The following is a 25441-nucleotide window of genomic DNA, read 5'->3' on the forward strand; positions in this document are numbered from 1 at the left end:
TGTATGTATACTTTGTACTTTCTTTAAGAGAATGTTGGAAGCTGAGGATAAAAGCATATCTAATGAGTGTTCACTATTAAATATTCTGAATTATACACTTCATGCATAAAAACATGTGGCTCTACTACAATCTTTTTGAATACTAAAATTATTTATTCCTCTGATCAGTCAGGTTTGATAATAATTTGACATTCATGAGTGTCTGAAGACTAAATGGAGATGATGCTCACTGATGCGGAGTTTTAATTACTGCTAATTAAGTTTAAAGGGCAAAATGCTTCTGGTCACAGAAAACTGCTGCATACATTCTTCTATTGAAGAACCACATAGTTCCAAAGTCCTGTGAGGACGGACATAACTGAAATGAAGGTAGTCTTTTACATCAGTCAACATCAGCATTGGCTTCTGAATAAATCTTTAGATGTTATATAACACTGCCCCCATCTGGTCATTTTAATGTTTTAATATACTGTAGACTTCTCATCCACCTCCGAGATTCATCCAGTAGTACACAGAAGACCAAAATGCCACATTGACGATGAATAATTAGATCAGACTGAAATGAAAAAAATCACAAGTTATTTAATTTCTGAGTGAACTGTTCATTTATAGCGTGGTTTGCAAAAACATGTCAAAGATCTTTGTATCAAAATGTTTTTGTGCCATTACTACAAGGAAATGACATAAGAGAAATACTTTACAATTAAAACATGTCTGCATTGCTGTGGATGTACAACATAAAGTCCATCAAATCTATTTGTTCTATACATTTGAAACCAACACATGGCTTGTTTATATAAAGTACCATAAAACAGCAAGGAAAATAAAAATATGTACATGTATTGTCCTGCTTGTATAATTCAATTACAAACAGAATAGGAATTCACTTGGGAATTTTCTACACACCCACCTAAAGAACATAAGGTGCCTTATTGGAACAAAATCGAGTGGCAAGTACTCCATGAGAATCACAAATGATCAAAATACAGTAAAATGCACTGTTCTGGATTTCGGTTGGAATCAGTGCTCTGATTCTACACGCAGAGCCAAAGTGTTGATTTAAATAAAAATAAAAGAGTATTAAATAAACTCAATGCTGTTATCTGTCAGACACTTTAAACTGCATTATGTGAGATCACGTGAGGTGTAAGGCTAGTTTTTGGTGCTAGACATTTGTACCAGCAAACATACAGTAAACAATCCTGATTAGGTCAGCGGTACCGTCAGTGTGAAAAGAACTATAATAATATCATCCTGCACAGTCCTTCCTGTTCCACAAGGAAGAGAGATACGTAGTGTGAAGGCAAATGAAGGTATGTTGAGACTGATGAAAAAAAAGTGACAACATTTAAGCAATTTTCCTTTCAAATCAAACTATCTGAACTCTCAGGAGAGGGGGTGGGGGTTCTTGCTCTAAAGTGTTGGCACGTTGGCCCTCAATATAGACACAGGACTCCTGCCATCCTGAATTCCAGTCCTAGAGGTGGAGGATGTCTGACAACAACCTGAGGTTGAAGCTGACTCGTGGCTTCTTGTGCACTGTTTCCAGTTTCCAGCAACAGCAGCGTCTTCAGCTGAGCAGGTTTACAGGCAGTCAGAAAAAAAATGGACCAATTGGGCCATTGGTTCAGCTCATAATGGGGAGAACTTGTGCCTCCTCTCTACTTCCAGTCTAAGAGCTTTACTGGTCAAGGGCACCTAAGGCCGGTGGAACCTGGTGGGACAAGAGGAAGTCAATATAATCTTCAAGGTGGGAAAAAAACAAAAAAAACAAACCAGAGGTGATAAAATGTTGTGGAATAAACTTGGGAATACGTGTGTAGAGTTGTACACGGGCCTCACCGGGTATAGATCCTGCTTTCTTCATGAACCTCCATCTCTGAACTCTTGAATTCATTGAGCTCTTTGCGGATGGCTGCCTGAGGGGAGACATGAAAGAAACAGCACTTCAGGTGAAATCAGTTCCCTCCATTCAGAGTAAGACAGAGAAGAGTGTGGTAAAAACTAAATGATTCTTTGACTAATGACTGCAGACAAATATTCACATAAAATCAAAACAAATCTTTCATTTTAGTGATTTAAGTCACACTTCTTCCAACATGTATAATTCCTGGTCCTTGATATTTTCCAGAGCTTCATCAGACAAGGTAATTCACTTGGCAAAACTCATTGAGCAGCTTCTGCATTGCATTCCTGGGACAGACCCCGCTTTGAATGCAAATCCTCTCAGATTTGACCAAAGCTGATGAAATTGCTATTGAAATTACTTCAAGACTGAGCCTCTGTCTTTCTAGGAAGCTCAAAGTCTCGGGAGCCTTCTTAGGCTCAAGAGAGATGCAGAGTGTGTTTCGGCGAGGACGTGTCGAGTCTCACCTTATCTGCAGGGGTGAGCTTGGTCCACGGTTTATCTGCTCTCCGATCGTAATCGTGTGCATGGGTGGATTCAACGTACTCGTGGAAACGCAGGATCTTCCTCTCCTGGAGTTCAGCCACCGTGGGTCTCTGTGAAAGCTGAGGATAGAACCCACAGAGGTTTTAGATTTTTGCTCTACTCATAATGAAAGTGGATTTACTTTGTCGTATCCTGACCTTTCTCGTCAACCTCCGTTTGATCTCACTTCTCTCTAATCGTCTATCCATTTCATTCTTGGCTGCGGAAAGAAAAGACATTCCATGAGAGGGAAACACAGAAGCTAGTCAGATAAATTTCACCTGAGCTGCCATCGGCACGCTGCAGTAACGGGAATCCTTAACGGCTGCCCAGCTTTGCACAAAGCACGGCATTGTATTTGCAGGGGTGCCAGGCATCATCTTGGCCAAGTCATTTGAGGACAAGCGCAGGAAGGAATCCTGGATCAAAACATGTTGAAAGACCCTGACAACTATTATGTTCATTCTTGTGTCTGGGATCCAAGATGGAATGACAGTAACGCTGCTCTGACATTTCCCTATGATGGGCTGATGTTCATTATACTCTGGATGTTTTAACAAAACCACAGAGTAGCAGCCTAGTTAATTATGCAATGTTTCAGGGTTTGTTGTTTGGTTCCTTCTGCTGACAAACTACTTTGGCTGTGAGGCAGCTTTGCCTGTCGTCATCACACAGCATCCTACCCACAAAGACACTGATCAAACCACAAGTAATAGCAAAACAAAAGTGTGAATGTGAAATGAGTAACTAAGGACATGATGTAGTGCAGTAAAACACGACATTTACCTCAAAAATGTTTACCAATTAAAGCACATCAATATTGTACAATAATAGTCGGGTACTTGAGTAAACTACACTCAGTGCTAAAACTGAGAGCAACCACTGTTGAAGAATTATCTCCAGTCTGAACCCACTTAAAACATTTTGTGTATTCAGTCTAGAATAGTGGATATACATCACATGTGCATACTCGTTTTTATTACCACATATTTCAATTAGGGATGCAGTAATCCATCACCGGTACTACATTCAGACCAAGAAAAGCTGACATCAAGAAAATTGGTATTTAATTCAGTCCCTAACACTGTTTACTCCATCTCATTCTTAACATTTCACATGAATTCCCTCTGGAAATCCTGACTACACATTCTTCTTTATAAATACCAGTTTACATAAAAGCATGTCCTATGTATTTAGAAATTTTGTTCCGCAGACCTGCACTTTTATTCAAATGAGAAACTACATACACCATGTGTATATATATAAATATAAAAGTAAAATCATTCACAATGTCCCACGACAGTGAACAAATACATAATGTGCACCACTGACTTCAGCCAAGAGAGAAATGAAAAGCACGCTTCTCAAACTGGAGGTGCAGAGGAATCAGAAGCACATGAATGAAGAATCAGGGTGGAATTGGACAAACTCACCTTGAAGAATATTCCTCTGCTCTAGCTCCTCTGCTGTCGGCCTCTGACTCAGTCGCCTGTGGAAAAAAGCAATATAGATTATTTAAAAGGAACTACTTTGTTTTGAGAACTTGACAGATCAAAAGGATGAATGTGTGTGACTGCAGAGCCTCTCAATCTTCTACTATATAGGGATTGTTTTGCTGGATGACAAATTCGACGACAGCAGGTCCTCACCGGGTCAGTGTGGTCCCGATTCTGTTCCTCAGCTCGACCCACTGCTCCCTGCTCTGCCAGCTCATACCGTCCTGGTTCTCCTGAGCCTCCCTCTCCTCTCTCTCAAGCTTCAGGGCTAAAGTGTCCTTCCTCTTTATTCGACTTGCTAGCCCACCTGTAAAATAAATAACCAAAAATCAGTACACCAGAGACGAGCCATGTTTTTTGTAAGGTATATTAATAAGGACGTTTGTCAATGGCATAATTTCCCTCAGCCTGCTGAAGACACTAGAATATGGCAAACATATCAAGAGAAAAGGACAAAAGGAAGCTGAATTACATCAAAAACAGACCACCAATAAAGAAACCATATATTTTGATTGCATCCATTCAGTCAAACATTGCAAAACTCAAAAATATTTTAAGATGCAATACATGAGTTATATCACGTATTGTGTTTTTGTTAAATATCATAAAAAAAATATTGTATCATCGTATTTTATTATTTTGGGGCCATATGGCCCACACCTAAGAACATTTTGATGGGTTAATAGTAGGGACTCAATTAACTATTCAGCTCTCTCAAATTAAAGAAGATCTACGAACACAAAGTTCCAACAACTAATAATTCTGAAATAGCTTCTAAACCCTTCCACCACAAATTCCCAAGACATAATCACAATGAGGAAGGAAAATCCTTTTTAAATGAGACAGTCATCTCAAGTGTTTTGTCTCCGTGATGGACTAGCTTCCTCCTTAAGAGTATTGTGGAGCTCTAAAGGTCTGCATCTTACTGATTCAACTCTATTCATATTAAACCACCTACCACTATGGGAATTACACATTAAAAAATGTAGTAATTGCAGCTTTGTCTGAATGAGCTACATTAAGAGGTTTAATCAGAGGTACATTATATATTATGTTGTTGGTTTTATGTGAAACACCAACCAATTCCATGACTTCTTTACACACATGGCCTAAATGGTACGGACAAACCAGGAAGTGAGGAAACAGTTCAAAGCAACACCAACTTACTAATAGGGACTTCTTCATCGTCATCATCATCATCTCTGTAAAGAATAGGGCCATCAGAGTCAGATTCTTCCTCGCTGTCTCCAGGACCTCCTCCCTCGTGGATGACACTCACTCTTGGATCTCCAATCAAAGCCCTTCTGCTGCGGGGCTCCAACTCGGTCTGGCGAGAAAACCTCTGAGGCTGAAGCTTTCGCAGTTCTTCCTCCATGTCAAAGTCATCGTCCTCTGGTCTGTAAACAAATGTAGCAGTGAGAGAGTAAAGAGTTTTGTAATGAAAAGCCTTGTTGTGATAAAAAAAAAAAAAAAACCACATAAGGACACAAGACTTAATCTTTCAATGCTAGAAAATCTAGATTAATTTACACTTGATATGATGTAATATTAGTGTTTCCCTATTAGTTGTTGAGTAACATTTTAATTTGTTCTGTCTAATCATAAGCCATTTACTGTCATAAAGATTTTAATCGAATTTCTGACAGTAAAAGCGACTTCTGACGAAAAAAAACAACTGTCCTCCTTTGCAGTTAGCTTTCAAAGAAATAGTGTTTATTGTGTTGCATGGAGTGTGTGGGCCACTTACAGCCTGAGAGGTTCAATGGTGATGGGTAGAGAATGCCTTGTGTTCCCTCCCGCCTCCACAAGGAACTCTGGTGGAGACTCAAACAGCAGTGAGTGTGCCCTCTGGGAGCCATCTGGGTTGGGATGCGCTGGACCAGGACTGGCCAAGGCTCTCTGGATGAGGATGTGCAGGGGTATGGCTGGAGACTGGCTTGGGGGCTCGACTGTTGGGCTGGGGGGATCAGGTTGGACTGTGGGCAACACGACTGAGGGGATGGTGATGGGCGCCTTGAGTGACTGAACCCTGGGAGGTGATGGAGGTATGTGGGACGGAGGTGAAGGGAGAGACTCGGTGAAAGGCTGAGGGGTTGATTCGTTAATTTTGTCTTCCATGTTTTCTCCTTTAGGAACAGTAGGGGATGTTGGTACTGGCAGAGAGGGCGGTTCAGAGGCAGGACATTCTTGAGGTTGACTGGGAAGAGAAGGGTCAACAGAATGGCGTTTTGTGACGGGGGTTGTCCTTTTCGGTGGTGTTGGTGGAGAACGTTTTGCAGGTGCTGGAACTATGATGACACCGCTTCCAGGATGGGAGAGCTCAGCTGTATCAAAAAAAAAATTTTTTTTAATTAATACATGACATCAAGTATATAAATGAAACCAGGAGTTAAACTGTTAAGCATTGTCGGCTTGTAGCAGGTGACGTTAGTTTAGTCATCAACAGCACAAATGTCATTTAAAACCTGAGAAGATGATCCTGTTGAGCTGGTTGCTGAGTCAATGGAGAGTGACACGCATAACACAAATGTATCAACATTCATTCAACAAACACGTTCAGTGCACTCAGGCACATAATGCAAGTTCCATGCAGTATTTTTAGGAGGCATTTAGTCACATTAGTTGACCTGGAAAAAGCTGTGATGGCTGTAAAACACATGCAACAGTCGACGGGTTAAAATGAAACGTATTGAATTTCCCATGAAGGCGGTGAATCAATATCACAGCTTTTAGGATGCAGTGAGAGCTGCCAGTTCCCTGGGTACCTGAGCAGGTCTGGGCTGCCCTGTGCCGCAGGTACACAGGTAGAGAAAGATAGAGGCCAAGCTCACTCTGCCGTCTCCAGCTGGTCCAGTAACAAGGCTGTCTGACTCTAGAGCCCCTGTTCAATGAGGCGGCTGGCAAAAATGAGTGGACATGTAAGGAAAAATGTACGATTTAGACTGGGAGCTGCAACAGTAATAAAAATGGTGCTTTCAGATACTGTGTGTGTGCGTGTGTGTGTGTGTTATTCTATTCATTTTGATGACTTTTTACATTGTAGAAGGCATCAAAACTAAAAAAGAATAGATGAAATTATGTAGTAAACAATATAAAAAATAAGTCCCCAAGTGTCGCCAACAAAGCCCCCGCACACCATCACATCTCCACCCTTCACGGTGGAAACCATGGACATAGAACCCATTTATTCACCAATTCTGCCTTGCAAACAGATATGAGCTCTAATTTGGACTCATCAGACCAAAGCACAGAATTTACTGGTGTTAACTTGTGATTTCTGAGGCTGGGGATTCAAATGAACTTTTTCTCAGTAGCAGAGTTGACCCTTTGTCACCCTTGGTCTTCCTTTTCTGGGGCAGTCCTCAAATTAGCTAGTTTTAACATAGCGTATTATGGATTCTGCGACTGCACCTTGGGATGCATTCAAAGATTAAAGTTTTCCAGACTGACTGACTTTCAGTCCTGAAACTTATAATGGGCTGTTGTTTCTCTTTACTGAGCTGATTCTTGCCATAATATGGATTCCAAGAGTTCTCCAAACAGGCCTGTCAACTGTGTAATCAACTTGACTTCTGCACAACTCAATTAATGTATCTTTGTTTTAGGTGACAAACTCATGAAACTCAATGATTTTCCAAGCAGTAAAGCTGTCGTCAAAGCAAAAGGGGGCTACCTTGAGGAATCAAAAGTATAAAACAAACTGAATATTTTAGATTTTAGAGTTCTTTCGCTACATAATTACATACTTCTGATATATTCAATATCTACAAGCACTAAACCCAAAGAGACTTTTTCTGCCTACATAGACTTTTATTTTAACAATCTAACAAAAAGCCCAAATTTGCATCAATACTGAATGGTTGAATTTCAAGAAAATACCACTTCTAACCCAAAAGCAAAAGAAAAGTCAGCTCCGGTACGGTCCAGTAAGACAGATGCTGTGAGATCATGAGATCATCTTCTGTGACGCACTGAAGAATATTTTGAATTTGTGGGGGGTTTGGATCATGAAATAATACCTATAGCTGGTCACAAAAGTTGATAAATGGGATATATACAACATAAAATTGGGTAACAGCAAATTTTAGCTTCCTTCATGTAAGTAACATAAAACTGCATTATCAAAATACTCAAGTAGGTCAAATGTAGTCAGATGTAGTGATTTGCTATAAAGTTCCTGAATTTTTAAACCCATATCAGTGAGAAGAATATTCATGTTATGTGTTAATGTTGGAAGAAATACTACCAGCTCGTCAATTTTCAATTTCAGTTTTGGCGTTAAACATGCAACGCTCGAACAGTTATATTCTGTGTCTCATTAATATAAATTAACATATGAATATTTAAAACATTTCTGCCTTTCTGACAAGTGAGAAAAAAAAGCCCAACACAAAATCCAAACACATTGAAATAAAGAAAGAATAGAAGATTAAAAAGTCCAACAAAAGGCATTACACGGTGATGTCAATGTCCATTACCAATGTGGTTAATCTGCCAGTAAGGCAAGACAACCACCCTGAACAGGTCGAAATGAAATGTAGTAACATATGCATACAACCCTCCCCTAACAAATGTGTGGCATACATTCCTACCACAGTGTCTGTTTCAAAGACAGTACTGATCGGCTGTAAACCAAGAGCAGCTGCACCATACTAGTACTGAAGACATGAAGTACTAAAAGCCAAATCAGTTTTTATTCAACCGCCAAAAAAAATCTGGCACATCATAAATACTGGAAGGGCAAGCTGCTGCATGTTGTCTCCCTCAGAGACTGATGGCTCTACACACTGAACCTGTGCTCTAGCAACAGACTGGACGACAGCAACAAACTCTGCTCACACACTGTTCAGCTGCAACAGCTCTACTTGTGCTACAGCTTGATAACAACATTGTTACGGAGACGATTACCCCTTGGCAGCATTCAGGCTAAATAGGAAAAACACTATGCTGCCTTTGAACTGAGTTTTATTTATAATAGTGTGAGTAGAAAGCCCTTATTATGCATTGTGGAACACTTGTGAAAAAGTTTTGAGAAAACATTTAACTATATTAAAAATGGAAGAGTCCAAGGTTACACCAAGGCTAAGGAGTTTATTCCACACCCAGACTGAATCAAACACAGGCAACAGCTTGTCTTTAAGAAACTGGGCCTGATTATATGGAGCTGAGTTGTTGGTTACCGATTTCCATAAATTGAAAAGTCAAAATAAAAATGCAGAAAGTCCATAAAATAAATCTTCTAAAAATGAAGTTATTTAAGAAAAATGATTGGTAAAACACAGTAAATTCTGTTATAAGAATTAAAAAGAAACTATTTTAACATGGTTCATGCTAATTTCTTGAATTCTAACAGACTCTTTCAACCTGTTTTATGAAGTGAAATCTTAACTCATCTACTGTATTCAAACCAGGGTAGAAGAAATTAGTTTCAAATAGCCCAAAAGTCTAATCCATGATTTATTTTATTTTATTTTTTTGCTTAAGCTTTTTAAAAAAGAAGCAATAACGTTTTGAAGTGACTCTGGCATCATTAAGAGGACCATGGTTCTCTAAGGCAGAGACTGTTTACAAAATTAATTTGATATAAGTACAATTTCATTTTTTTGTTTTTAGTAAACATTCAATATGCTTTCCTTTTAAAAGTTGTGGCATAACTTATTTTAAATGGTAGACTAAAAGTACAAAGAAACATACACAAAAACCAAACTGTTTCTTGATAGACATTAACTTGACAGGCACTTGTACATCTGCAGAAGTCTATGCGTAGAAACTCACCAAGCAGTGCTGGATTGCTGTTACGGTTGGTAGGTTTTGGTGGAGGGACAGGAGGTTGCTTGGCATGGGGGGGGACAGGAGGTGGCACATCAGAGTCAGTTGAAGAAGGAGCTGTCGGGGACGGACGAGGTGGGTCATCAGCTATTAGGGAGACTGTTCTTGGTGGCTTGGCCACAGCTACAGCCACAGATGAGCAAGAGGAAGAAGAAGAAGAAGAGGATGAAGAAGAAGAGGAGGAAGAGGAGGAGGTTGGACTCCTGCCGGACTCGGTGGAGGGAGTGGTGAGAAGTTTAGGGGGAAGCAGTGCCTGTTTTGGTGGTGGCGGCACCTGCTGAGAGTCTTGTGCAGGACGAGGGTCAGGGGCAAAGCGAACACCAGCGAACTCTGCAGAAGACGTACAGACAAACACAAATACCAAAGGAGAGGTCACAACAAGAGGCCTACTGATGTTTTACACAATGCAAAACTAATTACGTCAAACACACAAAAGAGTCATGACACATAGGAAACACCAAAGGATAAGCTGAGGTATTAAGGACAAGAAGCGACATGAAACAGACAAACTTCAGTTCACACACAGCAGAGATGGACGAGGATCCAAGACGTACAGAAGCATTCTCAGGATTACTTCTTCACTCCTTTAAATCCAGATATCAAAGCCTGATGTTTACAGTTTCAGTCTGTTGAAACTTTCAGGGTGAGTGTGTTGGTGTCATAACACCAGTAAGAATTACTTAAACCATGTGGAGAACATTCCTTCATGGCCCTATCAGGAGACTCTGGTTTACACATGCTGGAATTTCACTGTGGCAAAAGTATTTGTTTAATTAATGATTGACTGAATTGAGATTTACTTAGACCAGAACATTTCAGAAACTTCAAAGCAAAGCAGAGCTGCAGCATTTTCCTGAACAGCTCAAGATTACGTAGACTCTTTTCAAAGGAAAAAAACAAAACAGCACAAAGTTAAACTGATTCCAATGAATAGATTCTTGGACATAATGAGGAACCTTAAACAGCCTTGGATTGGACTTTGACACGGGGGGATGACAGGAAGGGTTGCACAGGAAATTACCTTGCTACCTAGACTGCGAGCTCGTCTACTGGAATAAAAGACATTTCCTCATCTTACAGGAATGTTTTTTCAGATCCAATAGCATTTATAAAGTATTAATCACGGCACTTGAATTTTCTAAACGGCATCCATTAACCAACATTTGCTAACTTCTGTGGTTAGTTAATAAGTACAAAACACAAGCTATATTAGCTTGTTAGTTTAACACGAGAGTACTTACCTGAGCGTTCTCTGTACTCAGGAATGTATCTGGGCAAGGTGGTGCTTCTTTCAGCATCTGAGGCTGGACGAACCCTCTTGCTTTCCTCTGAGGAGCTCTTCTGTAGCATAGGTCGCAAGTCTATCTCAGAGGACGGTCTGCATATAGCCCGAGAGTCATCCATGGAGCGCTGCAATTCTAGCTTTACTCTCCTATCCCGATCATCTCGTCTAATTCTTTCATTTCTCTTTGCCCAGTCTTCCCATCGGTCCCTATCCTCTCTTCTCTCTCTGTCATCCCTCCTATCCCCACCATCTTTCATGAACTCTTGCCTCTCCCTGTCTTCCTTTTCCCTCTCATCTTTTCTATCATCTCTGTTATCCTTCCTTTCTCTCTCAATCTTTCTATCCCTAGCTTCTCCCCTGTCCCTCCTTTGCTTCTCGTCATGATCCATGCGTTCCCTCTCATCTCTATCCTTTCTTTCCCTTTCCAAGCGATCTCTCTGCTCCTTCTCAGCCCGGTCCCTCATTTCCTTCTCGTCACGATCTCGGCGCTCCCTCTCATCTCGATCTCGTCTTTCCTTATCATCATGATCTTTATGTTCCCGGTCATCTCCGTCTCGTCGTTCCCTCTCGTCACGATCTCGTCGTTCCCTCTCGTCACGATCTCGTCGTTCCCTCTCGTCACGATCTCGTCGTTCCCTCTCGTCACGATCTCGTCGTTCCCTCTCGTCACGATCTCGTCGTTCCCTCTCGTCACGATCTCGTCGTTCCCTCTCATCACGATCTCGTCGTTCCCTCTCGTCGTGATCTCTGCGTTCCCTCTCATCACGATCTCTTCGTTCCCTGTCATTAAAATCTCTTCTTTCCCTATCATCGCGATCTCTCCTCTCTTTGTCATCTTTCCATTCTCGCTTATCTCTGAAGTCTCTGTCTTCCCTCCTATCGTTGGCACCATCCCTTTCCTCTCGTAAGTCCCTTCTTTCATTGTCTTCCCTGATTTTCCTTCCTCTGTCCTCCCGGTCATCTTTGACATCTCTCCTCTCTTCTCTGCGGTATCTATCATCCTGTGGAGGTCCTCTTGGTAAAGATCCCCCTCTCTTATCAATATCAGATGGCAAACGGCTTCGTCTATCCACCTCTAAAGCAAGCCGTGCATGAGTGTCCACATCTAGAGGTGCCCGGCTACCACGGGAGGCATCAGAAAGTGCTCTAATTCGACGTTCCTCTCCTTGAAGCATCCTCACGGGATTCACCTTGATGTCTGACTCTCCTCGAGAAACTCTTGCCCCCGCTTCTGATAACTTGTCCACATCCATTGGCACAGGGTGTCCATTTTTAACTGGTGGAACTTTGAAATGGTTTACATCATTAATATCTTTCCAACAAGGAAACAAGCAGGGAATGAAATAAGCGTCTTCATACATGTTGCCAATTTATCAAAAGAATCAAAAACTATCTTTACCATTCTCCGGAATATCCTTCAGGACGCCTCTTGCAATCAGTTCTTGACGACTTTTCCTAACAGAAATCTTTCGTTCCAAAGCTGAGAAAAAACAGAATGTACCAATAAATCAAAATTAATGCAATGCAAACATGAGGTTAAAACAGTTATTAACTGCATCAAGCGTACCTATCGAAGTCTCAGTGAACTTTTCACTTGGCTTCTTCTTTCGCCATTTCCAGGGCTTAAAGATCCTTCCCATTTTGGACAACTTGCCTTTACGTTTGGCTGGAGGTGTTCCCCCACTAGAGTTACCATCTTCACTCTGTGCTGTCCGTTGTTGCAGATCAACCTCATCATCTGTGTGGAGATGACACAGTTGCTAACAGCAAATGCTTGGAATCTCATACTTGGAAACATGGAAACTATTTTTGGATTGAAACAAGTGTCACAGACAATGCATAAGTGATTGTGGGAGCTGCAGCTGTGGACTTCAGTTAACTTGAATTAAAAGCTCTTTCACACTAGGATATATGCCCAGTAGGCGCAAAGCAATCTCTTAAAATGTAGCGCACAAAAATAAACTATAAACCAGCAGCTGAGCGGGTTAAGCAATGAAATAATGCCTATGATAAATTATGATAAAATTAGTAAATGTTTTGGTTGCAATAGGAACATCAAATTCCTGATATGTATGCCCCCACATTGGGTAGGGCTCCAGTTCAAAGCTCTATCATCAAATTCATGATAAAGACCCAAACCTTAAAATAAGGATTGTCCAAATTCTGTCTCAATGTTTAATCAGCAGTCTTAGTTGTCACATGAGAGTGAGACAATGAAATATGGACACAAGTTCTGGTGATGTGATATTTCACATGGTAGTGAGGAATACATGATCAGGCATCCATATTTATCAAATTCACTATTATAAGCAAAGACAGCATTTCCGATACAGACTTTAACCAGGACAAAGATAGAATTACAATAACTGACCCAACTGTGACTGAAACCATGTCTCAAATTCAAATTGGTCTTACTCATACTTTTTTATTAAGAAACCACAATTATAATTGTTAGGTGATGAGTCGTGTGGTTGCAGTAACACAACAGAGCCACATTCCTCCTCTGCTGGCAAAAAGCGAGGGATCAGTATCCTAATAGAGCTGCCACAATGAGACATTATATAGCATGGTAGCACGTGCAATACGTTAGTGCACTTTAACATAACTGCTGGGAATTTACATATTTTCATTGTTTTAAAAGCAGAGTGGCACAATATCAGCATTGATCAGCCCCTCTATCCAATTTCTACACTCAAACTGTCCTCCCACCAAGTTTCATAGAGGTAGCTCTCATGTAACCCTGCTAACAAACCAAAAATAAACAGACATTGAAGAAAACATAGTTTATTGAGTAAACAAGTCTCTTCCACAAGCAGGTTATTCTAATTTGATCGATTTTTTTTTTGTTTGGTCTGTGCCTACTTTGCATAAAAGAGGCTTATGATGGATGACAATGCATTCACCTGACAGGTGTAGCCTATCAAAATCCTGACTAATTGGTCGGGGAAAAAAAGGTCACTCTAAAATGTGTAGTTTTATTTGAACACATCAAACATTGTAAGAAAGTTATGACCCAACAAGTCCTCAAAGCAGAGTAAAACCCTTGATCCATGTGGTTCATACAGAAAATGATTCAACAGAGAAATTGAAGCAAGGCGTGGGCTTAGGCTTCTCACAATAAAATATATTCTACAATGTACAATTCGGAATATACATTTCAAAATTGCATCACCGAGGCTAAAATAATGTTTCTGAAGACCAGACCATTAGCACGGATCGAAACAGATTTTGTGCGCATGGTCTTTTATTTCTTCTCTTGAAAAAGAAAAACAAAACCGTTGCATTTACATTTGTATCATATGAATAATACTGTTTCAAAATTACTCTTAACTAAAATTTAACAAAGAATGTCAAAGTATGTGAAACGTTTAACAGGTTGTTAAACATGTCACATACTGTTGTGAATTGGAAGGTATGAGAAATCAGTCAAAACCTGCTGAAAAGATACATGGTTTCCTTCCAACACAACCGAATAATTACAGATGAACAAAAAATGATATGTGACAGGTGCCTGACAAGCTGGTTTGCCATTAATGACATCATAAACTACAAAGTTATCACTTTTTTTAAATAAGGATAATATCTTATCTATTTCTTGTCATGTTGTTAGCATGAATTATTCAAGGTTACAGATAAATGTGTTCATATCATGAGTCAGAAAAGCTCAAAGCATCAGGCTCCTTCAGAGGGAAAAAAGTAATACTAGAGTTTGACAACAATGTCATCCCTCAGCTACTGCAACCATCAGCAACAGAATTCAACTCAGAACTCATCAGAAAGCCTTCAGTCAGATTGAAAATTCTGCATCAGAGTGGTGCATATTTCTTTCTTTTAGAGAACAGAGGACAACAGCCCACATGAAAGAATAACTGTACAATAATGCAGAGCTCCAAATTGTGACAAGCCAGCCTAATTGTGCAGAGTAATACATGAAGACATGCATAAAGAATTATGCTCCATGAACCTCTCGCTAAGGTGTAATAAACTAGTGGGACTACAAGAAACTCAAATTCTTAATTACTGTCATGCTGTACTGTTTTATTGAATGACAGGCCAGTAAGTCATTTAAGGTTTAGCCTTGAACTACTTTATAATTGGTCCTCTGTCTTCACACTTGGTTTCATTTACCTCAACTGGAAGCAGATAAAAATTCTTCGCAAAGACAGGTCAGCCTGGGTTGACCTGCATGTTAATTAATATTTTTACTTGTAGTTTAGTTTTCTTTCACATGTGATCTTGTCTGTTGACATGTATGATAACAAGTAAAAGCTGCTCAGCCAGACATTAATTATTTTGCAATTTTTTTGATTGACTCACCCACAGCTTCAGCACAAATAATTTGCTAAAGCAAGCAATGTGGTTGCTTGGAGGCATTTAACCATGAATTGAAAGCAACTATAAAATTGTCTGTTCACGATAAAGTTCTTTAAAGTATTTTATTAAAATGGAGGAATAATATTGTCAACCCAAAGGCTGGTATGTGTGACAACCAGTGCAAAAATGCATGTATAGAGAGGTCAATGAACACGCAGCTATTCCTGACATAACCCCCGCCCCCTTTATACAGCCCTTTAGACACACTTTAAAGGGCTGTGCCACTTGTTTGTAGCCTGTCATACTGTAAAGAACAACAGTGAATTACTGTGCGAAGAGAATTTTCAAAGGGTGTGCAGACAAGACAGCAGCATACGACAGTTCTGGGATTTTTGTTGACAAGTTATGGGTGTGTCGTGTGACCCACAGCAAAGACATTTAAAATAACTAGCAGAAGTTCTGAAAAAATAAAAGGTCTATAAATTGAGAGACAACATAGGATGAGAAGCCGTTTGCCCTCCAAGCAGAGCATGAGATCAACCATCATAAAACAGGAGTGGTAACTGACTGCCGACGAGAAAACTCTGGCCGACATATGCGAAAAGCTGCCGCTGCAACACGTCACACTGCTTTTGCTTACAGTATATTGGTTTCTCATCCAAAACTACATAATAAAAGACACTGACCTATAAAAGAATGAAGTGAAAGGGGAAATAAATGTTACACTCAAACAACCAATACCTCATCTCTTGTTATTCATTTCCAAAATGACTTGACATGAGAGCTTGTTTTGAAACCTGAAATAAGGATGAACAAAAGCAGGAAACCTTCACCAAACATCCAGTATTAATGTGATATTCTCGTCAAGCTGTACTTATGACACAAGTCAATCACATGGCATGCTGACAGCAACTACACACAAAGATCTGCACACCACAAAAAATAGACGTTGCACGAGAGGAAATATGTAACAAAGATGACAATATCATGTTACATCTTTTATTTACATAATGAAACGGTCATAAATCTAGCGCTAAAATATGAAGAGCATGAATCAAGTTATTTCCAACAACAATGGGCTTGAACCTTCAGCTTCATGTTGTGATATTAGGAAGAAAAAGGGAACAACCATAGGGTGGCCTATGCTACAGAGAGGTCCAATAGCTTTGAGCTGTGTTAAGAAAACTAGATCTTTTTTAAATTAAAAAGTTTCTGGAAGTTAGAATTGGTAAATGTGTTTTGTGATCTTAAGACACACTAAAGTTCAGTGTACACCTGCTGACTACAGTGTTGTTAAAGATAAACACAGAGCAACACGAGTAGGGCTGGTGTCAGCCGGCCCCTTGCACCCCTAAATCTTGTTATTCAGAAAAGCTTCCACAGGCAGATGTAACGCTGCAGGCAGACAGAGAGAAGACTGTCTGAGTTCTACATTTCACAATCACCACATTCCATCTGCATGCATTCTTCTTCACCTGCCTGTGCCTGCAACCTTCCAGTTTCTCTCCGCTTTCAAAACACCTGCTCATTCTTTACTTGTTAGCCTTCTACACACATGCAAAAATGTCAGTCAAGTTGTTACTCCATTTAGAAAGCGTCAATATGTTCACGGCAACCGTTCAGCGCTCAGATCTCAGACTCACCCTTGTTGTGTTCACACGGTTGCTGGGCCAGTGTCTCACTGCTAGCACTGAGTCCCATGCTACCGCTCCTGCCTCTTTTGGCTTGCCGGGCCCTGCCTCTCCTAAGGCCCACGGCAGGAGGGCAAAAACCTAAAGCCACCTCACTCTTCTGCAAACAAACATGAAACTCCTAGAACTTAAGATACTGTACTGACTGCTCATTTTAGTCGTTTAGTCTCTCTCGTCTCTGTGGACTTACCCTTCCCTCTCTTCAGCCTGTGAGGTTTGGTATCTCCCTTCTCCCTCCTTCCTCCCTCCCTCCCCCCCTCCCTCTTTAAAACACAAACACACTCACACACTAAGGTCTCGGCTCCCTCCCTTCTTGAAGCTCTGACTTCATAAATAAAGTAAACCGGCAGTCTTGGATGCCTTTCATTCCGGACAGCAGATTTTTCAGGGGCAAAGTTCAGAGGGGAGCGAGCTTTGAGGTTTGGCTGATCCAGCCGTCCAGCCTTGAGGGATTTGCAATGGACTGGGCACCCTGCTAGCACCATTTCTGACTAACAAAACATTACTTGAAGGACGAGGGGCGGGCTCTGCACGGTAAGTAACTTGAGAAGTGGAAGGTAAGCTGTGCCGAGGTGGAGCTCAATTCCAAAAGAGAGGAAGTGACACAGCTGAGGAGTCAAATGACTAAGGACTGTCCTTTAAAAATATGAGAAGCATGTGCAAAATCATAAAACCTCTAGTATGCATTAACAGCTCTGTAAACGTTTTTTAATACACAGTGTTTGGTATAGAGTTAAAACTGTAAAATGACTTATCCAGTAATTCTTTAAAGAGACGCCTGCTCCTAATTGTACATCTCCATAGTGAACACAAGCAACAAGGTTGTCTGTCTCAACAGTGTAACAGTCATGTCTGATTAAATAGAGGTTGTATTCAGTGTGTGGGAGGTTAAAGGAGCTCTGTGGTGCATTTAAGACAAAGAAGTTGAAGATTTAGTTAGTGCTAATTAGGAATAATTTGGTTAATCCAAATCTACCCAAAAGGACAATATATTGTAATAACCTGTTCATAACAACTCTGCAAACGGAAGGTCTGGGGAGATATCATTCATAGCTTTCAATCAGTTAGTGTATGTGGTGCCATTAAATATAAAACACAGTCAAGGGGTTTGAGTAAAGTGGGAGAAACCATCCCTGTGTTTTCTCAACAATCAATACACCACAGGAAGGTGACTTCATAATGACATACATCACTCCATCTGCAGTCCAATTACAGCCACGGCATGAGCTGCAACTCTGACTCAGGAATGTGAGGAATGCAAGACCACCAGCAAAAGCTGTTGTGCAAGGGATACGGACAACCCCGGAAGGAGGAACAATGGGAATGGAAGTCTACGACACTAGCTGACTGATGACTCATTGAAGCACAAAATCCTTTGAACTCTTTCTAGAGAGCAGCAGCAGATGGAGACAAACTCAGTTTTTTTAGGTTTTAAATCAAAGTACATGAACATGAGAGTACAAAACCCAACTGAACAAAAAACATCAGCCTAATGAGTCATAGGAATACCATCATGACAACTTCACAATACCGAAACATTGATGTCATGAGCTCTAACACTTTGGATGACTTAAATGTTTAGAATCCAACATACAATCATTGCTTCATGTCAGACATCATTTATAGAGATCTCATGAGGAAGTCCCATTTATTTTTACAGCTGGGCAACAAGGCAGACAGAGATGAGCTGATCAAACTGCCTTGCCATAGCCTAGTCACATTGTAAGTGACGACAGAGCCATGAAAATGTCCTGATTGTTTCCATTAAAAACTGTCCCAGTCATGCTGAAATCTTTATTTCGAAATGAGTAAAAAAAATGTAGTTTAATGTAAAAGAGATGCAAATCAAGAGAAAGCAAGTGTACTCACAGTTATGTTCAGACTGAACAGCCATTCCAGGTAGTTTCTCACAGATACCAAATATATAACAACTGTTAAGCTAAAGAGTGTAGCTGACGTTGTAAACGATTTGAGGTCAGTGGTCAAATAGACACAAAGCCATGAGTGGCAGTGAAGGAAACTGGCTCTGACAACCTATAGGTGTGTCCTCTGGGTAAGGACCAATCAGATAACTGCAGTGTCAACAACACAATGTGTCACAGGGACAGCCCTGACACAGACAGCCTTAACCCAACACTTCATTTGTTGAGTCACTGCTTTCTGTCATCATGATACTACTCTGGAGTTACAAGAAGTCTCAATGGAAAAAAATGATAAAAATAGAAACAGATAAATGTTTTAATGTGATAGTTTTTTGGTTTTGTTTTATACAAAAAATAGAAGCAATTCAGGGGAATTTTTATTATTCTAAAATTTTTGGTGCATTTCCTGTCATATTGGTATTTAACAACAACAGAAAAAAAACTGAACAATTAAAATGTTAAATATACAATATATGTACAATAGCTTATAATTTCAGTCTAAATCAAACATGTTTTATAAAGGAGTTTAGTTCTTACCAGGCTTTTCCATTACAGTGTGAAATACTCAGTGGACAGCAGCTCCTGAAACAAGACGTGGAGGAAATAAAAAGTAGAAATAAATGTAAAAATAATATAAATCACTCAAATGCAATACATCATGTTAACTGTTGGGAGCAACAATGGTAGCTGAAATTAAAAACTTTTTTCAGAACAAACTTATAAAAGTTAAAACAATTGCTGACAACTCATGATGTCTCTAATTATGATGTAAATCAATACATGACTCTCATCAAACATACTGGATGATTTCTGCAGCTAAATAAAACTGTGGGAATGAAGCTGAACAAAAGCTTCTCGTGTTTGTAAAGACAAAACATCTCACACACATTGAAACTCTACAGGTAAACCTAAAAGAATGAATATTATGGAATAGTTCACCTTTTTCCATTGAAACTTTTAAATATTTATTTTTTTCTTTTAAATGCAGAAAATTACAATTTTACTCATGGTTCCCAACCATTCATTCATTTTCTCCATAATTCTGATAATTATGGCTTACTGCTCATGAAACTCAACAATTAAGTTTCTCAAAATATTAGAATACCTTATATAATCAGCCATAAAAAAGGTTTAAGGATAACTGCATCAACGCAGCGTAGCATGGAGGTGATTAGCCTGTGGCACTACGGAGGTGATTTGCTGATAATCTTCCCTGTTCTTTGTGCATCTTGTCCGTAAACATTTCATGAATATGCTTTCATACAGCACTCTGAACATCCAGCCCTTTCAGTAATGATGTTCTGTGGTTTCCCCTTCTTTTGGACAGAGTCAGTGAGTGTCAGTGAGTGACACCTTAGACAGGTTAGACTTCCCCATAACTGCAGCAATGTGTACTGGAACTGACTGAGAGATTCATGGTATTCATTCTGCATAAACAGTGACTTTTTCAAACTTCACGCAATATATTTTCAGTTTTTTTTTTAATAAAAATAGTACCATTTTATTTTACATATAATAATTCAACAACACTTTTCACTTTCTGAAAAAATGCAAAAAACACTGAACTTGTCCTTGACATTAAACTTTTTTGTAATCAAATTTCTTCTAGATAGTCATTGTATTGACCAGCAGTAGCCTAATTTTAACAACTCAATGAAAATCACAGATACAATCAAGTCACTTTGAAGAGACTGATGACAACAAAACTATTGGGTTGCAAATACTTGATTTTAATTGAGGTTCAGTTTTTAAGATGGAGCAGCTGGAATTAGGGAAATCGCGGTCACAAGCAGAGGGCACTAAAAAAATAGTGATTCAAAAACAAAAGAAAAAAATGAAAAATAATGAACAAAAATAATGAGTAATGCTGGCTCTAGTCCTGGTCAAGGTCATTAGACTTAGCCACATTATGACATTGGCAGGGGAGGATCTGGACAACAGACTCATGTTGAACTTTGGAATGACGTGCTCTTTGACAACAAACAGGTAACACACTACCTAAGTGAATAGGCTACACAATGTGTACACAGCAGTATAAAAGAGAGAGTGTAGGCTTAAAAGCAAGTATTTGACCTTCTTATCAGGCAGACAAGGCCAGGTGTTCTTTGAGTTGAGTGGAAAAGAAAACTTTGCAGCTGCAAAATTTTTTTCTTATTTTGGTAACTTACTTTGATCGAAGATCATTGATTGTCAGTGAAATCTTCCCCACGAACCCTGTCTTTGCTGACTGCCTGTGGATTCTGGTTTCAATGGAACAACTTAGCAGCAGTGCTTGCAACACTCCTGTAAAACAGAAAGACGAGTTATGTTAAATAGGCAGATACCAAGTCTATGTCCTCCAAAACTGGATTTCAATCTGAACTATAGTTGACTGGTCATTTTCCTGGGTAGCAACAAGTCTTTTTGTAAGAAGACAGTCATCATCACTTATTAAAATACTGCCATGTTGTTTGACAATTAGCTTCTATGCAAATTAAAGAAGAAACTCTAACATTAGCTTTTTAAAGCAGGTTTTAGCTTCCTTATGCTGGACAACTCTCTGCCTGATCAGTTTTACTTCAGTCTAACCTGTCTGACAGGTCTTGAGCTATAATGTACACACAGCACACCATCAACAGCTCCATGCAGGACATGTCTGTAAAACACACAACTTCAGATGATCCACTTAAATCCAACACTCAAATATCCAGAACAGATGTTACCACTGTAGATCCCAAGCCAGGTGTCCACTGGATGAGGACAGGAACAATGCTTGGCTTATTTACTTCCTTACAGTATATTTACAGTCAAACAGACTGAATGTTTTAGATAATATAGAATGTATTTTATTAAAATCAAAAAAGTCAAATCTGGTACAGTAAGCAAAATTCCTTTTGAGGGGACATACTCACACAACATCTATTGTCCATTCCTATTTCTCATTAAAAAAATTACTTACACCACTGTTTTTTATTGTTCATGTACAGAGAAATGTTGATATGCATTTCAACTCACAAATAATTCAACAGATTAAGTCCAGCAACGATGCAACCCAACTCTGTTCTCAAATATCCTCCTGGTGGAACAACAAGCTGGTTGAGGCGGACAGTGCAGAGAACACAGGGTTCAGTTAATGTGCACCACTTGATAGCAGCTGACCCCGTTGACTCATTTCCTGCACCGAAACCCTGAAGCGCTCAGGGCACCATGTGAGCATGTGCAAACATGTACAGGTTACACTCCCCTCCAAGACTACATTTTTCAGAGAATCTAAAGGTTAAATGTGAGAAAACTTTGATTATATGTCTTGCCAGTTTTATTAATCCTTGTTTTCTTTGCAAATCCAGCCAATGTATGACTGAAAGTAAAAGGTGATTTTCAGATTTTTAAAAAAAATTAATCCAAGTACTGAAATCCTTTGATACAACGTAGCTGCAATACTTTAACTAGTACGTATATTAATGATTAAAGAGGTAGATATACTGTATTAATATAAACACTGAAATATATTACACAGCATTGCAGTGACATTAATACAATGTAACATATCGATTACAAATGACAACTATCTTAAATGTCTGTATAAATTCCTAATGCAGGCAACATGCTGCACACTGAAATGGTACCTTGTCTGTGTAATGCTTTGGATTTTAATAGTAAATTAATTAATGACCTCTTGTTTTCATTTTACATAAAGCAATGGTTTTGGTATCAGGTTTTATTTACTCACACAAGTACACACACATACTGAACAGCCATAAAACGACATGCAAAATCTCTACTTTTAAATGGCAACATGCAAACTGGCAACATGCCTACCACCGGTCAAATGAATAAATAAATCACACTGAAAATGCACTTGGCTTAGGACTGCTTGTAACATTGTCTCGATTCATGGTGTTTATTACATCCCACTTCAAAGCAGTGATTTATTATAATTATCAGCATTTGTGTGTTCGTCTGTTAGTCGGTCCGTCCGTCCGTTACTCCACCAAATATCTTCGCAACCGTTGCTGATAGAAAGATGAAACAAAAAGCACATTACTTGGGCAGCAAAGGGGATGAAAATGAGATGATGACCTTGATCTTGAGAAAACTCGATCAAGGTCAAATTTGAACTTTTGTACACTCAGGGATTAATAAAGTATATATCTATCTCAGGAACTGGATAAGATAGAAAGACGAGAGAGAAGGTCAGTGTGAGTAAGACCGTAGATCAAAGCTAGTGATTTGATCTATGAAAGTAGGTCAGAGCACTAGCTTTGATCTTTGACCCATGAAAGTAGGTCAGGGTAAAATTATGTATTCAGGGGTGTCGGGGGATGTTGCAGTCTCTGACTACATTGGTTCTTGTTTACCTGTATTTGTGATACAATTAGCAACAAAAATCCAAACAGATCTGTTTTATATATGTTTTGTTTTTTGATTAAAAATTATACTCCCTCAGAAAAACAAAGCAATAACATCAACTTAGAATCAGACACATTTAATTTCGTTCTTGTGCTCTGCACTGCCCTGGTGATTCATGTGTTTTATACAATCCTGTTTGTTCACTGTGAACTACCAATTAGCTGATTGAGAACTCACAGTTCATCAAATAACAGGATGGAGCTCTACTGAGCTGAGAGCACAATCAGCCAATGGGCTACATAGATTTTGCAGACTTGGCAGTACCTCAATGAGGCTCAAAGCTGCAGATTGTTTGATAACAAGCTATAGGGCTCCAACTGAGCTACTATCAATAACTTGCTTATAATGATACGTCCAACACTGACAATATTCAAATTTTTAAACTTCATCTAAACTTCATTTATCTCTGTTTTCTATTATACCAAAAGCTCACTTCTAATCAAATTAAGAAACCTCATTCTATTCCAAATCTACCAAAGAATATAGCATTTTTCTTCACCGGTAGCATAATGCAGTTTCCGATTTTAAATGGCTATTTTTGTTTACCTATATCCATATACAGATAATTCATGAATATGCAGTGGTTCATGAGAAAACAACACAAATACAAAACATTTACTGGTACATGTAAATATTAATGTAAATGTATATGCTACTGTTTCTGGCAAAAAGTTGCCATAAAATCACATTTGAAAATGTCAAGTTTTTGAAAAGTCAAACTATTATCCATAATAACTATTAGGTATACTGGACCGGAAAAAAATACATCCTTAAGTCAATGTGTAAAATGCTTGTACTTACTAATTACATTTGCCAAAGAAGAAGTTACTATTGCCATCAGGATTATAATTGTGAGCCATGCAAGAAATTCAGTTTCAGTATTTGAATCTTTTGAAAATAACTTCCAATTCCCTTGAAACATTGCGTCTCAGCCTCATTCCTGTAAACAAATGTAAACCCACCTTTATGTGTCCTGACAGAGATGGGATTTAACAACACATCTTCTGATCAAGATCTGTGTCAGATACAGCAGCCCACTATATGTATACAAGGCACAATAACAACATTGACCTGATTACAGAGCAGGCTATCCAGAACAAATACAATAAGCTGCAGCTTCTTTTGTCTTCTCTCTGTCTGAAAGACTGCGCTGTGTTGCTGATTCAACCAGTACAAAACGCGCTGGGAGCCTGTTAGAACAAGTTGACGGACCTGAGAGTGGAATGCAGTGGCATGCAGAAGCCTGACACAATCCTACACACGTTAAACAATGTTGGAGCTGCCATGCAAAGATTCAAGGTTGTTATATAGTTAACTGACTTTGAATTGTCCAGAACACCACAGAAATTACATATTAATTCAGTTTTTCCATGTAACCCACCAACGTTACATTAAACCAGGTGTACAGGCGAGGAAGCAGACAGTCCGGAACAGGAAATTACTAACAAAAGGTAATGTTGATTAGGGAAAGTTGAACACACTGCAACAGTTTGAAAACAATCCTTTAGTTTTATTTGTGTGTCCCCATATAGATTCATCCTCTTTACGTTGACCAAGCGATGAGGTACAGACTGACGCATTACAAAGCGAACTTGCATAATGCTAATCCTCGGCTGCTGCAAGCTAAAGTTAGAGCCAGCAACAGGTGGCTAAAGTCCCCCTAGCTTTAGCTTTTAGCTACTGTAAAAGAGCTCAGCCCTGTCGTTCTAGCTTAAACAGAGCGACAAATTATGCAATACCACATATCCTCACCTTTTTTAGTGTCCGTGTATCGTGAGTGGAAATATATCAAGAAGAGAGAAGTCGTGGTTATCCTTTATATTATTGATAGCTGATTACGTGTGACACTTGTCGCTGCTATCCATCACAAGGCGGAACTAGCTAAACAAACTCATTTTCGACCCATACAGTCACAAACGTTACTTTCTATAGAAAGAAAATAAAGTATACAAGCATTTCTTAACTTTAACAACAAATCCAGGAGTCGCTGAGTACAGCAGATGAAAAATACCTTCGTTAGCACTTTGCTGTCAGAAGGTGTTCCACACTGACTCCGTGGGAAGATTAAATACATCCACGGCTGC

At 39.3% G+C, this 25441-nt stretch overlaps 1 protein-coding gene across 7 annotated transcripts; it reads right to left on the bottom strand.

Annotated features, from left to right (window-relative positions):
* Nucleotides 1–425: 425 nt before the first annotated feature.
* On the bottom strand, nucleotides 426–25441 carry phactr4a (phosphatase and actin regulator 4a). Of its 7 annotated transcripts, none has more exons than XM_068332746.1 (16): nucleotides 25369–25441; nucleotides 21137–21251; nucleotides 19506–19550; nucleotides 12609–12779; nucleotides 12441–12521; nucleotides 10998–12326; nucleotides 9703–10086; nucleotides 6693–6824; nucleotides 5675–6251; nucleotides 5095–5324; nucleotides 4081–4234; nucleotides 3865–3920; nucleotides 2590–2651; nucleotides 2374–2511; nucleotides 1843–1919; nucleotides 427–1714 (listed from the first exon to the last, which is right to left on the bottom strand). In XM_068332746.1, exons 3-16 carry the CDS (start codon nucleotides 19516–19518, stop codon nucleotides 1699–1701), a joined length of 3420 nt encoding a protein of 1139 aa, XP_068188847.1. In that variant the 5' UTR covers nucleotides 19519–19550; nucleotides 21137–21251; nucleotides 25369–25441; the 3' UTR covers nucleotides 427–1698. The 7 variants fall into 7 exon arrangements, with proteins under 7 accessions (XP_068188844.1, XP_068188845.1, XP_068188843.1 ...); XM_068332745.1 differs by having other exon boundaries at nucleotides 25110–25426; XM_068332743.1 differs by lacking the exons at nucleotides 19506–19550; nucleotides 21137–21251; nucleotides 25369–25441 and adding exons at nucleotides 16999–17146; nucleotides 17237–17277 and having other exon boundaries at nucleotides 426–1714.

The sequence above is a fragment of the Antennarius striatus genome, chromosome 14 (genome assembly GCF_040054535.1).
Source record: "Antennarius striatus isolate MH-2024 chromosome 14, ASM4005453v1, whole genome shotgun sequence".
In the NCBI taxonomy this organism is placed as follows: domain Eukaryota; kingdom Metazoa; phylum Chordata; class Actinopteri; order Lophiiformes; family Antennariidae; genus Antennarius; species Antennarius striatus.